The sequence below is a fragment of the Engystomops pustulosus genome, chromosome 6, assembly GCF_040894005.1.
Source record: "Engystomops pustulosus chromosome 6, aEngPut4.maternal, whole genome shotgun sequence".
In the NCBI taxonomy this organism is placed as follows: Eukaryota; Metazoa; Chordata; class Amphibia; order Anura; family Leptodactylidae; genus Engystomops; species Engystomops pustulosus.
In genome coordinates this window covers 91,256,178-91,271,716 of record NC_092416.1, presented here as the reverse complement: position 1 = coordinate 91,271,716, position 15,539 = coordinate 91,256,178, and the positions used below count along the sequence as shown (strand labels likewise).

Below are 15,539 nucleotides of genomic sequence, written 5' to 3'. Positions count from 1 at the left end.
GTGGACAGAAATCTTACCATGGTGATGTGATGTAACACAGGTGCACAACTCGACAGATTTCTGTCCACAGGAAGTAAATACAGAAACTTTTTTTTAGAAGAAAGCAAGAAGAGATCTAGAAAACCACAAAGAATTGAATCAGAAAGAATATTAGAAAATTGTCTAATTTTTCATAACACAATCAATAACATTCATTTGCTTAAATGGGAATACCCCTTTAAGTATATAATGCCACATGTGTTAATTCATAGTTTTGATGCCTTCAGTTTGAATCTACAATATTTATAGTCATGAAAATAAAGAATTGAATGAGAAGGTGTGTCCAAACTTCTTGTCTATACTGTACTAATATTATATATATATATATATATATATATATATATATATATATATATATATATATATATATATATATATATAATACATAAATGCTGTTATGTCTTTAGATTTTATAATTGGTGTCACAATTTTATTCTGACCCAAGAACACATGACATCATAACCATTTAGTGGGTGTTATTAACATATGCAGGTATTACTTTCACTACAGACAGTCATTTTCCATAGAGGAAGAGATGTAAAAAGCCAACCAACCTGCAAGAACGCTCAACGGGGCACAGATTTAAACAGCATGTTTTTTTTCTACTTAAGACAAAATGTTGTTTAAACCCCCACTGTTCCAAAATTGAAGCAGCTTCGTGCAGGGACAAAGGAATAATAAACTCCATGACAAGGACAAGCTTTAAGACAATATTTTGTTTTGCAGTTGTTTGTTTGATCCTCCTGTGCCGTTTAGCGACTCCTCTCTGACTCCCAGCTGCTGTGCCACACGACCAAGAAATATTGCTTTTAATGAATTCAGCCATGTAGAATAAAGTGGATGTGCAATCAGTCCGCAAAGAACACAAGGATAGAGGTTTTGTAAAAATGTTTTTATTTTTTTTCAGTTTGCATCTTATATAGAGACAATTACAGGATGCATATTATACTCCCTTTTCTTTCTCTGTTCTGGAATGCCACACTGGCCACTTAAAAACACAGTAAGGCAAAGATTAATTCAACACAAAGTTAGACTAGACGGTCCTTAAATGCATAAGTTTAAGACAATCTAGTCTGACTTAAAATCATAAAAGTGTCTAAATAGAGTCTTAAAAAAAATGTGGAGCAGTTAGTCTACTTGCATGTGCAGAATTCTTATAGACTATGGTTAGTTACCTCAACTAATATAATCCATTTATAACCTGGCCTAAAAAAGCCCTCAAAGAGGTTGTCCACTTTCAGCATATAATTCTGTAATGAAAAGTTATAAAATTTTCCATTCTACTTTCTGTATCAATTTCTCACCGTTTTCACGATCTATACTTGCTGTCCTATGGAAAGCTTCTATGGATAGAAATATGTCCCTGGTCAGGTGCACAAACTTATGACTGACTAATCAGAGTTGTGTGATAATAACAGCTCGTGTACCTGCCTGTCCATCACATGAATATGGACAGATTTTTCTCCACTAGAAGTAAACATAGGAATTTTCTATAGAAGGACAGGAAGCAGAGATCTGGAAAACGGAGGAATTGATATAGAAAGTACATTGGAAAATTGTATAATTTTGCCTTACACCATATCAATTATTTGCTGAAAGTGGACAACCCCTTTAATGGTGTAAGACTTTTAGAGTATTTGCACACAGTGGTTGAACAATACCTTTTTTGCTACCACAAAACTATTTGATACTTTTGATATAAAATACAAGGCAATGTTTCTGTTAATTTTGGCATCTATAATTTCGGGTGATCAAATAACTGCCAGGTCTTGAAGAGTCAGCAGTCTGCTACCTCTATTGGACACAACATAGTGGCACTGCTTCTGTTCACTTGATATTCTCATGAGTTGTCCATTTTATAAAAACACATTTTCCATATTTAATTACAATTTGGGAACTAATTTGAGCCAATCCTGTGCTATTCCTTAAAGAAAATTCTGATTAGTAAGTCAAAGGTGTAGAATGCAGAGTCAAAACATACCAGGACCTATTGTGAAGTATTAGACTGTGCACAGATGCAACTCCAACACAACAAAATTTTAAGAATGCAATAAAATAAAACAGCCAAATCAGAAAAGGTAAAAAGGTGCCATTTAACTCAGGTGAAAATATATATTCTTAAATGTCAAAACTCTTTATAGAGAAGACATTTTTGCATGTTTTTAAATGGCAAATGGGCATCCCCTTCTGATTAATATTTCATAAGAATTTCTAATGCTTATCTAAAATTTCCTAAGAATAACAATTTAACATTCCAACTAACATGCAATAAACAACATGTAAAAGGGAAGCCAGAGTTGTATTTAGTTACAGTGTTCACATATTTCTTTGGTTTAGAAATTACGGTGTATGACTTGTTAATGAAACACACAACATATACATAAATTGAATGTACATTGCCAAAAGTACAAACACCATTTAATGACTATCACTATCACCGGAGGCCAGCTCCCAGGAAAATAAATTACAGTGAAATGTGACATGTGACAGAGACATTGTGCCCTCCCAACCCTAAAATCAAGTTTAGTGATGATCAGGACCTGTCAAATTCAGTAAAGCTTTCCTATTTCTGCTGGTTTCTGTTAGCTCTCAGGCTACAGGTTTTCACCCCTTACGGATGGCCTCTACTGGTCAAGTACCTGTACAATGCATATTTTTTCTATGCTGTACTAATAGAAAGAAATGACACAGTAGAATGTACATTACAGCACTGTACAAAGTACTGTTAGAGAAAATTACAATGAGAGATGGTATGCTGTGCTGCGCATGTATCAACACAAACATACAGACTGCATGAATCACATCCATCCCAAACAAGCAATTTCTCAATGAACCTTCACCCAATGTAACTGCTTCCATTTGCCTAATGACTAATTGAACATCATGCCTACCTCAGACTCTCCAACTTGTTCTTTGAAAATGCCTTGACTATAGCTGGTCAGTATAACAATGGAGTTGAAACCAAACCAAGGTTTGAAAAAAAAAAGACCTACTCCATAGCACATCTTCAACTTACCCGCTGCCTGTTGGTGCACCGCAAGGCTTTGTCCTAGAACCTTTACTCTTCTCTGTCTATAGGACAGCACATTAAGTTCAAAACCTATGCTGAAGAAACACAGATTTTTAACAAACCATACAAGCCAGATTTTCCCCAAGCAATCTTAGATTGCTATCAAAATTTAACTTGAAGTCTTTCCTATATCCAATTCATCCCTCACCTATAAAGCACAAAAAAGCAGCTCAACACATTCACAAGTTTCAAAAGTCTTCTGCCTTGAAGTAACCTTTAATTCCGCTCGGCCCTCACTGTGGACTCAAAAGTGCTAGTCTATCTCCTAAACATCTGCCTGGAAGAGGGATTAATCCACGTGGATAACAACATTCTTCTCTTTAGCCCTCCAACTCTTAATTCTGAAGCTCTATAATTAATAATAATCAGTGCAGCTTTAAAATGCATTTCCCACAGAGATAACTTATTCCTTATACAAAAAACATGGGATAAGATCTAGATCAGTAGTCATACAAACAATGGGTCTCCCAATGATTACAGTGCAAGATGAACTTTAACAACAGCAATTGTGCCCCAAAAAATCAACAGGAAACTATTTAATGTACTGCACTGGGTTTATGCCAGATTGATAGTAAGTTCATGACTAATAGGATTCACAAATGCAATCTGTGCAGTTTGGAGAACATAACCATAGACTGAATAGTATATATGACTAATCTGATATCTATGCATGGACAACAAGCCATCCTGAACAATATCCCCAAAGACTTGTCTCCTGTCCACTATAGTAAATGTTAAAAATTATATTGCAGTGTAGAATAGCCAGAGGACCATTAACATTTCAAAAGCTTAGCAAAAATGAACAAAGTCTAACAAAGGGTTCTTGACCTGAAACATGTAACTGCTATGCAGACCTTTTAAAGAATTATGGTGCTGGAATCACTACTTTTTCATTACACATCTCTTCACCTGAAGCCAGTAAACTGTTTGGATTAATTAAGAGTGTACTTGGTCTCTGTGCTTTGAGTGTGCGTAAATAAACAGTACAAGTGAATATAAGAACTTTTGTTGCATCTTCGAAACAAAATGCTTCTTTCTCCTCTTATTTGGCTTTTTCACGCTCCCTTCCTTCCTGGTCAAAGGAGTTACTTTCTGAAAGTTCTCATAAATTAACTCTTGCCAAGAGGGACAGAAAGTCACTGAGGTATGAGATTATGTCTACCGCTCAGTTCTCCATAATCCCTCTACACAAGTAGAACAAATGGCAAATAGAAGCTCAGGGGGACTTACAAATCACAGAGAGGGGAAAATATTCAAGAAAAAGAAATTCACAAAAAGTGCCATACAAGAACATTCCAAAGTGGGCAAAATATGTAGTCAATTTTCAGTATAGGAAAATATGTTGTTATTATTTTAGTTTATATCTATGGCCATTTCCAAATGTGTAACTGCTAAATATTTCTTTTTTATTCAACAATGATTAATAGAAAACAAAAAAAACATATCTGGTTCCTAAAATAAAGGGACATAAAAGTAATAGTTACTTGGCCAGGCAGTATTTATGCTAGATAACTTTTCCCTCGATGCTAAAAGGGAACAGAGTTTTATGTGCATTGTAAAAGCAATGACTGCACAAATTAAAACTGCAATACATAAATAGAAGGAATTGGAAGTACTATAAAAAGGTCACAATAGGCCTAAACACTTTCAATGATACCATAACAGGCACCCTATGCTGACGGAATGGTTATTATATAATAAATAAATGTTTATTCTTTCACAATAAATGGTTCTGAGTTATAACCCACAAGATCCCAGTGGACCAATTTCTTAAAATCCTTATAGAAGAGTGACTGTCAGAACTCTGAATGAGTTCCGTTTTGCAGACTTCTTGCGAGCCACACCCAGTATTCCCTGGAAAGTTGGGTGTCTCATTCTGGGACTCAGTGTTGGATCTACATCACTCAACCTACAGCTGAGACCAAGAGAGTCGGATGCTAGGGCAGTGTCAAGGAAATTAATAAATAGCCAATCCCCAGTAAACTCAGTGCTTTTTATACTTTCTCATGCGACCTGTAGTACTTCGGTCTGTCTGTCCGTTTTGCTGCACCTGTATCTGAGCCATTATTCCAGCCTGAGCAGATACCCTGAACCCTTACCTGATCAGAAACCCTGAATCTTTATCGGAGCCTGGAATAAGACTGATCCAGAAACCTGAACCCTAGACTGATCAGGGACCATAAAGCTGCTCCTGACCCTGTATCCTGCCTGATCTGGAAACCCCAACTTGTATTGAACCCAGAGTCTGTACTTGAACCTTGCATCCTGCCCATTTCTAAATGGCAACCTGATCTGGAACCCTGCATCCTGCCTTGATCCAGAAACCAATTCCAAAACCACAAAACAGTATCTGAGCCTGTTCCCTGATCCTGAATTCTATTCCTATGCCTGTCCACCGATAATCTGCATACTCATCTTCCTCCACAGTAACCAACTACTGCCAGCAGCAGATATTAAATAAGGTTCCTTATGCAGTAATCCCAGTCCATCTATTGTGTCACTGCTAAGGAAAGGCTGAACATATAAATTGATGGTCATACTATAAATGCTCCAGGATCTGCCATAAATATTAGATGGCACAACCCCTTTAATGTTGGAAGCACAATTTCCATTATTTGTTTCTGGCATCATGGACAACACTATTGCATGAGGGCTTGTATGCTCTCTTAAATGTTGTTTTTTCAACACTGGTAAGATAAACATACTGCTAAATTAATTTGAAATTTCTATTGTGAGCTTTGATGGAGACACTGGCTGATGTAATGTTGAACAATAACATGTTAGCGACAGGAATCATGTATTACCATAACTTATATACATTTAAGATATCTCATAAAATAGCCCTAAAAATGGAATTTTACGTCCAGTTAAGCTAAATTCAAACAATAACTTCTACTGGGTGTGGTCTCCCTTTTTTTTTATCAAAGGAAACAATTTGGGCCACAGTTCTGTCCATGAGATTGTAATGTGCTTAGATCGATGACTCTTCATACAGTAGGAAGCACTGACCTATAATGTTAAAGTGCATTTACTGCACCTACCAACTTTACATTATCAGTGCAACATTACAAGGTTTAAATTTCTATTGTAAGGGTATTACGGATTGAGGTGCTCAATGTTATGTACGGGGATCCTAAATAGGGGAGCTCTCTCCATTAGCCTTATGAACTTCCTAATAGGGTTTAGAAAATAGGCCCAATAACCTGTGTAATCCATGTAGTTTAGTATAACATATTGATTTATGGTATATATACCGTATATACTCGAGTATAAGCCGACCCAAGTATAAGCCGAGGCCCTTAATTTTACCCCCAAAACTTGGTAAAACCTATATATTTTTTACTCGAGTATAAGCCGAGTTTGGGTTTTTCAGCACATTTTTTGTGCTTAAAAACTAGGCTTATACCTGAGTATATATGGTAATTCATTTTATTTTAGGTGTCTCAGAAATTGCATTAAACTTACCAGAAAAGCTTTCGTAACTCAATAAGTGGGCCACAAAGAGCTGCAATGGGAGAAGAATGAATAGTGATTTAGCAGTATGAGTATGTAAAATATTTATTTCACACACTTTCTTGTCAATATAGAATGATGAGATAACAGCAGACAACCAAGAATAACCACAATGCCCGAGGTAATAAAAGACTAAAGCAATTCAAGCTTATTTTACTTATCACAACATCCATATCTCCATCATCCATAAGTACCCTACCTCTGTCTTAACGTCCTTCATTCTAGGTACACATTAGTGCAATGTCATTTATAATACGGCCATTGCTTGCTACACTACAAATATTAATTCTATGCTAAACCTTATACAAGTAACTCTATGCTCATGGGACTCCAAAAAGCGGCAATGTGGTCAAGAGGTCATATTAGCTATATTTTGCTCGTCATTAGCGTCATGTATTACATAATCCAACATCAAGCACCAAAATGAAGTTTCAATATAACATATACATGTATTTACTATACAGAGTCAGAGGCCACGCGGATCTAAAGTGATCTTTCTCAGACCTTTTCTCAGGTACACTTTGATGGACTGAGCTCCCCTCTGCAAGAATACTCTAATAATACATACACACACACTAAATATATACATACACACGTATAAGCTAAATGTTGGTTGAACTTGGGGTATGCCCTGACTTTAAGATGTTGATCCTTTGTTTTTGAGGATAACTGCTGCCTAACTAGGGATAAGGGTCAAGAGGAATATTCATCTATTATACAAGGCTTCCTCAACAATTGCAGAACCAGGGGAAATTTCATCTTGGGGGAATCCTTAAGACTGGTGCATGATGCACCCAGTCTTGATAAATTCACACTACGGTTTCTAATGGCACACGTTTAATCGCATTTCAACACTGGCAATGCTGCACCATTTTGGGAACAGGTAGCACATTGGATTTCCTCTTTGGTACATTGTAAGGCAACCTCCTTAATATCAAAGCATAACTTTTAGGAAACCAAATGACATGATATGGGATAAAAGCCCAAACAGTATATCTATTCCGAAAGGAATACATTCCCAACTGTACACAGCACTGTTTTGACGTGGTTGTGTCTCTTCAGTACAGTGTAGGGAACTAGTTTAGCTTAGTGAGAAGCTTTTGACCAGGGCCAGAGAGCTATCCTTACAGAGACTTTGCAAATTAAGGTCACTTTGCAGGCGTGTGGTGACTTATAGCATAATATGCAAAATGCTTCTTTCAGGATGGGACAAGAAAAACATTGTTTCTTAAATAAAATTTTAAGGGGGCTGCCTTACAAGGTAGTTATAGCTTTTTATTGGCACCCTAACAGTGTTTGATCATATACAGGCGGTCTCCTACTTAAGGACACCCGACTTACAAACGACCCCTAGTTACAGACAGACCCCTCTGCCCCCTGTGACCTCTGGTGAAGCTCTCTGGATGCTTTACTATAGTTGCAGACTGCAATGATCAGCTGCATGATGTCTGTAATGGAGTTTTATGTATAATCCTTGGCGTAGATAAATACTGTGGAATTACTGAAGAAATTTCTTCAATCTCCGATCTATAAGGAACTGGGTGAGACCGTTCTGTGGAACTCTCAATCTTAACATTTTATTGTGGAGTTAAAGCACTAACATTGTTTTTTTTATGTGTGTTTTTCTGGCTAATTTGGGAGTGTGTCAAGTTAGTAGCTCCTCCAGTATTTGCCTCCCTTTTTCCGGATATTGCAACACAAATATTTTAGTCTCCTCTCCCTGTGCGCAATGGTCCTTAAAGGAAACCTACCATTTGATTTGATGCATTATGAAGCAAACATATCTTGAGAATGCTGTAGCTACACTGATGCAGGATCAAATATTGGTTAATCCCTGAGCTGAGTGGTTTTGCTGATAAAACAGATATAACATTATGATAATGAAGCTTCTTTGGCTCCTTCAGCGCTTTGTTCGGCGCTTGTCACTCAGCTCAGGGATTAACCAAATGTATGATCCTGCATCAGTGAAACTACAGCATGTATGCTACAGTATGTTTGCTTCATACATCAAATCAAATGGTCGATTTCCTTTAAAAAATTCTCATTTACACAGAATACAGTCACTACTGGAGGGAGGGGCTCACTGTGCAAAGAGGGTTGGTCATGTCATGCTGCTTTATTCATTTCTGAAATAGAAAAAAAAACCCTGAAGGCTGCATTTAGATAGTTAACATTGTGTTTACACTGCATTTACGTAAACACAATATAAATGCTGTGTTAACACAATGCAAACAGTGTTAACCTACTGCAATGAGGCCAAGCCCCTCCCCACAGTCATTGAATTGTGTTTCAAAGGGCAATTTAAATGCTACAGGTGAATGCGACCTCAAAAGGTTTAGTAATGCTTTAAAAGAGGTTAATGCTAAACTGTACTGATTATTTAAATAATTTTTTCTTTAAATCTGTTTATGGAATAAGTCACCTGTGATTAACACAAACTGTATTTACGCTGCAAGCAAAAAAACAGTTGTTTTGTGCTCTTTGGAATATTTAATACGTATCATTTCACTGAGTTCCTTCTGGCATGCGGTACCATTATTGCTTTAAGTTTGGAAAATTTATTATAAGGAATCATAATCAAACAGACTTCATTGACACATGAAAAATTCAAACAACAATAACCAAATACTTCCAATATTATATTCAGTATAGGGGAGCCTGTCACCATGAAAATGCAGTCCAATCTTCACAATGCCAGAGAAGCCGAGCAGTATATTATTTTTTTGGAAAAGGTTCATTATAACAGTCATTTATTACTTTACATATCTGGTCTTTCTATGTTAAGAACTTTGTGCCAACTATGTAGGTACACTGAAACCTGGGTGATGGCAATCATGCACAGGACCATCTCGATGACTTATTAGCCTAAACAGAGCATATGCATTTGTCCTCAAGAACATGCAGATTACACTACATTTTCATGGTGCACTTTAAATTAGTTTCAAAGGACCAATCTGACTCACAGCCAATCCATCATGAAAATACAAGAGATTGATTGTCAACAGTAGTATCCAGAAGCATATTCCATCTAACAGATAGATGGGATAGATTTGCACTAATGACAGAAGACTGCTATTGCCCTTTCTGGGTAGGCAGCTAGTCCAACCTAAAGAAAAGTAGCTGGTCATACCTTCACCATGTCCTGCACTTGCTCAATAAACATAGCCATGGTCACTTTAGCTTATGGAAGGAAAACATTGTTAGAAGAAGCTTTGAAAATACTGAAATGTGAGTCTTTAGGTTTAAAGATATAAGGAACAAAACAGAACAGCAGTAGCGTCCTTGCTTTATAATATTGACTGCATAAATTCTGCCCTCCTGTGCTCAACTGAGGAACCACAGCATCAAAAAGGTGGCCAACGGGGTGAAAAATTATTAAGACTGTTGAATTAAACACAAGTTTTAAAATCCCCTTGCCAGCACCTGCACCTACTAAGAGGCTCCAGCCTTTTATTAGATAGGTCCGACCTGGCGGAGATTGGAGACCAGGTCTAATCTGGAGGAAATTTCTGCTATACTAACCATCGGTTTTCCAGTGAGATTATAGTAAATGCAGTGGGCTAGGGTGTATCAAAACGGCGTGTGGGTTGAAACAGGTGAGAGAAGGGGAGATTTAGTTCAGTTTAATTCAGTTTTCTGGCATATATCTCACCAATTTAATTCTATACCGCAGAATAGACAAAGATTCTTATGGATATATGTAGATTAACAAACCTCCTCATGCAGTAATACTGTACATATATGTGCACTGAAAGCTACTGTGTTAATATTTAAAGAGATTGTCTAGTTCTAAAATAGCGCATAAAAGGGGTTGTCTCAGTGAGATTCTTTTTGCAGTTCAACTCTGCCTTGGCCAATACAAAACTCAGTTTTCTTGTACGATTTGCAATAGTAGAAAAAGAGAATGGCACTCACCCCTATGTCTTTTATTCCTTCAATTGAGGTTTATTAAAGAATACTCACAAACAAGCAACATACATGGTGGGGGGAGTACAACACCACCATCACCACCTTACATATGTGGAAACGATAGGAGTTTCGCCACTTTGCGCTTCTACTCGCTCCAAACTACCTTACTCTAACATGTTTGGGAGTACGGCCCAACGCTCCCACACATGCAAGGTGGTGCTGTTTTCCTCCCGCCATTATGTATATTGCTTGTATGAGAGTATGCTCTAATAAACGTCACTTGTAGGAAGAAAATACAAAGGGGCGAGTACCATTCTCTATTTCTCCAATTGCAAGTCTTATTGGATTCTACTTTAAAGGGGTATTCCAGGAATAAGCATAATTCATTTAGAAATGGGTCATTAAAATATAAGCTAATATGTAATTAGTTGTTATTTAAAATTTTGCTCCCCTTAGCAGAAAATGCTGGTGGCATAGACTGTAATGGAGAATTAAAATGCTACTGGCCCTTTAATCAGTCTATTAATTTCCTCTGGGCGGTCCTACACCTGCCTGGGCAGGTCATGTGATCACCACTACGTTTGGCTGTAGTCGGTTGGTTGCAGTGCATCCAGTATGGCCGGTGTTTTGGTGATGGCAGTTACACATCATTACTATGTTAACAGAGCAAGAAAACCTGTTACATCATCACTGGGAGCAGATCATAAGAGGCAGGAGGAGTTCATGAGAATTAAAGGATCATGGAACTTGTAGTTTCCAGTGCCAGCAATCTTAGTGATAACTCCACCTACTTTAGAGACGCCATACATTTTGTAAATCATAAAATCAAACTATTTAAGCTCCGTTTCGTGACTAATGACATTGAGTTTTGTTACATTCATTTATTTATAGCATTATGGGTTTTTGTATCAGACGTTCATATTCCCGGAATATCCCTTTAATAAATAGAGGCACAACCCTCGATATCCCCAGTCTCCATGTTATGAACTTTGGTGTACTGGCCACAGAAACCAAGTCATTGAGCAGTGCCGTCTATGTTTTTCTCTTCTATAAATGAACTTCCTTGTATGATGTCTTTCTGCTCTCAAAAAAGGGCACATGGGGAAAAAAAGCTATTACTGTATTATTATGTCTTCTGCTAGATTAACAAAATCTATTTCATGGCATTGAATCACAATGCCGAACAAAAGGCCACCTTTGTATAACTTCCTTCTATATATCAAAGGTCACAGGTTTAAAATTCAGCCAACAGAAGAGAATTCCTCTAAAGGAAACAAAAAATACTGTAATGAAAAAAATGGAAGCGTGTGCTACAAATAGTAAATGAAAATGTAAATTTTTTTAAGCTCAGTAATGTACCAGTAGTTATACTACAGATACTGGGGTGGACAAAAGGTCTCATAATTTGACCTCTTATTGGAAAGTAGTGGAAGCACTCAATTAAACCTGCAGGAGGTTTTCACTTGCAAAAGGTGACTACGATAGAAATGGGACAGGCAAAAATGTAATGAACCAACCCGTAGAGGTTTAAAGAAATAACCTATTACCATTGAGAAAAACTAGCATATCAACATGCTCTGCAGTAAGTGCAGAACGCTTTCGGTAAACTGCTAAACCAGCATCTGTGAACAACCAGTTTGTTGGTACAGAAGTGGCAGGTATAGCAAGCAGTTTACGAGCTGCTCTTGCCAAAAAAGGGTATTGAGTATGGTGCATTTTCCACCACTGTAATGGATCCTGGCATAAAGACGAAGCCTCACTTGTTTGAAAGCTACTTATCTCCTGCTCTGCTTGCTGGTTTACTGTGCTAGTGGAAGAATTTCTTACATTACAAAGGTCTCCCAAAAGAAACTCAATACCAGAGTCCTGTTTGAGTTTTTTTGAAGGTGGTCTTAAATTTTGAGGTTCAGGTGTAACATAGCTTGGCTCCGTTGTCTGTGTCTTTGCCAGACTTGAAGCCTCAAGCTTCAGCAAATGAAGGGTTTCTACACGGTCTGGCTGACTGAGGAAATCAAGGCCACGAAAACGAGGGTCCAAGGCACATGCCAAGTTGAGAACCTGATTTACTTCAGAACCAGAATACTTAAAACTCAGCTCTTCGTGTATGGCCTTTTTGATGTTCTTAGAAAATTCTGAGTCCCACTCATTAGGTGCCAAGTGTTTGTACAACAAACTGGTTATTACTGGCTTCACCAGTGACAGCCCAGCAAACTGATCTTTGGTAAAGGTTGAGGTAGCAATAGATAAGGGTTTAAGAATGTCTACAACATCTTGGAGTATTGCCCAGTCTTCTGGCTGAAGAGAAATACCATCTTCTTTCAAAGTTTCAATTAGGCTTTTAAAAAATTTGGAATGGTCCACTATGCTTTGCAATAAAGTGTAGATACTGTACCACTTTGTACCATCCCTAAGGAACATTTTTAAATGGACCTTCAAAACAGGTCCATGAGTGGTCAACTCCTCATTTTGAGCTGTCGATGAGAAAATAGTGGCTATCAATCTACGGAACCTATCCAATGTGGTCTGAATAGTATGGTGCTGGAGTATAGCTTCAATGCAATTTTTCAAAACCTGTCCAACACAAGGGAGAGACTTCCAACCTACCTTTGAAGCTGCTATTTTAACAGAAGGACTACTGAGCCCCACTGCATAGAATGTGTTCTCTCGTATTCCCCATTCCTCTGCAACCTCTTGAAGGACTAATTTCAGGCTCTCTTCAGAGAGGTCTTCTGAAACAACCCTGCTTGATAGCACAATATTCCTGGATTCAAAAGTTTCATTGACATAATGTATAGTAAGTGTGAGGTAGGACAAAGAGCCACTATGTTTCCATAGGTCAAGACTGACAGAACACTCTTGTAGATTTTTAACCACTTCCAACACCCTTAACTTGGCCTGAATGTGCATCTCTTGCAGGATTGTATGAGACAAGAAAGAAGCTGCTGGTAACTTGTAATTAGGATCCAAAATGGACAGCATTTGCACAAAGCCTTCTCCTTCGATTATTTCCACTGGCATTAAGTCACGGACAATAAAATCTGCCACAGCTTTGGTTGTTCTTCCCACAGTAGGCGTCACTACAGCCCTTGATGGCAGCTCACGTGGTGAGGCTGAATCAATGTTTTTTTGTGGCTCCACTACCGCTCCCTGGGTTCCCACTAATTCATTGTACTCTCGCCTATGCTTATAAATAAGATGCTGCCTCAAATTTGTGGTGTTGCCACTGTATGAAAGCCTAACACCACACAATTTGCAAATAATCTTAGTTTTATCAATAATGCGACCATAATCATCACCTTGAAAGCCAAAAAAAGTCCAATAACGACTCTGGGCACGGCCAAGGCTTACCAAGTTCTGAGTTCCCTCGAGCAGCTGAAAGCCAGATGAAGTATGCCCAATACTGTTTAAAGGGTAATTATGTTTGTGTGACTGTATTAAAGGGGTGACAATATCATTGCACACATACTGATTTCGAGGTGATATGTGATTCTGCAATGAGTCCACAGTCTTCAAATGCAGATCTTGAAAAAGCTTCATTAGAAGTTCCTTCTCGCCAAACTCATATTTAAAATGCTCTCCTAAAATAAAATGCAAGAACACTGTTACCTTCACACTTATGACATGAATAAACTTTCCTGTGTATTTTTCATATTTGATGACAAATGAACTACAGTTACATTTATACGGAGTTATAAAAGGAATACTAAGAAAATTTACTTATTGGAGGAGCAACGGTCCATCACAGAAAGTCAAAAAACTGTGTCCTGTGTTCAACCCCTGCAATAGTTAGATATCCACAAATAGGTACTAGTTGGTTAGCCCCACTTGTGCTAAATTGTTGAGCTCCAGAATATGTCTATATTAACACCCACACCAATATATGAACAGCCACCGAACCGCTGCGGGAGTCGCAGAGTATACTGTACAAGTATACAAAATCTAAAAACTTTGCACGCAATACAACTGTAGCCCGACCGTGAGTTTCACCCTTTTTGGCTTCTTCCACGGCATAGCTGTGGTGTCACAACCATTAGTTTTAATACATACAGTTTGCATTTATACATAACCTATTTTAAATTACAAATGTACTTGTAAGTGTTTAACATAATTTTCTCATCCTCAATGAACATATCTACACAGCATCTTAATATACATTATATTACTATTATACATTATATTAATATTACATTATATTAAGTACTTGTATACTTATATATTCCCGTTATTGCATCTGCTCCAGCTTTTCCCCCAGACACCCCCTACACACCGCTTTCAATTTCACATTTCATAGTCATCATTGCAAAGTCGCAGGTGTAAATAACTTAAATTAAACCTACATACTACAAGACCGCCTGCTCCCTCTTTCCAGTCCCAATCGCTAACCCATTAGGTGTGCGTATGTTTTTATTGTTCCCCACTCCATGCTCATCGTTCTACAGTCATGTGACTCATATTAGCCAATCTTTAAAAATTTAAAGGACATCTACCAACAGTTTTACTGATCTTTACTTAACACTCACTATTCCTTTATCTAAAGATCTAGATTGGTACGCTTTACAAGTTTTTGCATGCATAAAAACCCTTCCAATTATGCATAATATGGTTTTATATAACTAGATGCAATTATATCCCTAATATTCAGTGCTTTTCTAAGCCTTTCTTCCATATCTGGTGCTATGACTGACATGATTTATAACGTGCCAATTAATTTATAATATTCCTTTTAGTTTTAAAGCCTCCTTACTGAACTGGGAGACAAACAAAGGGTTAACTGTTCCCTCCATCCCTGCAATATTAGGTCCCTTTATGACTTGGCCATTTTGCACCTTCCTGACAAGGCCCTTTTTTTTAAATCTAACATGTGTCACTATAAGTGGTGATAACTTTGGAATGTATCCAGGTGATTTTGAGATTTTTTTCAGAAAACGTACTTCATGTTGGTTGAGAAATTTAAGCAATATGTTTAGTATTTAAGAAAAAAATATAAATTTGGAAAAAAAATAGTTTT

The 15,539-nt window shown here is 37.4% G+C and overlaps 1 protein-coding gene across 2 annotated transcripts in view; it reads right to left on the bottom strand.

The window, feature by feature from the left end:
• Positions 1–900: 900 nt before the first annotated feature.
• The window catches only part of LOC140064001 (E3 SUMO-protein ligase ZBED1-like), a 43,956-nt gene continuing 29,317 nt past the window's right edge, over positions 901–15,539 (bottom strand). For both annotated transcript variants that reach the window (XM_072110370.1, XM_072110371.1), the window contains one exon: positions 901–14,109. In XM_072110370.1, the coding sequence (XP_071966471.1) occupies positions 12,059–14,109 (2,051 nt within the window). In that variant the 3' untranslated portion in view covers positions 901–12,058. The remainder of the gene's footprint in view (positions 14,110–15,539) is intronic.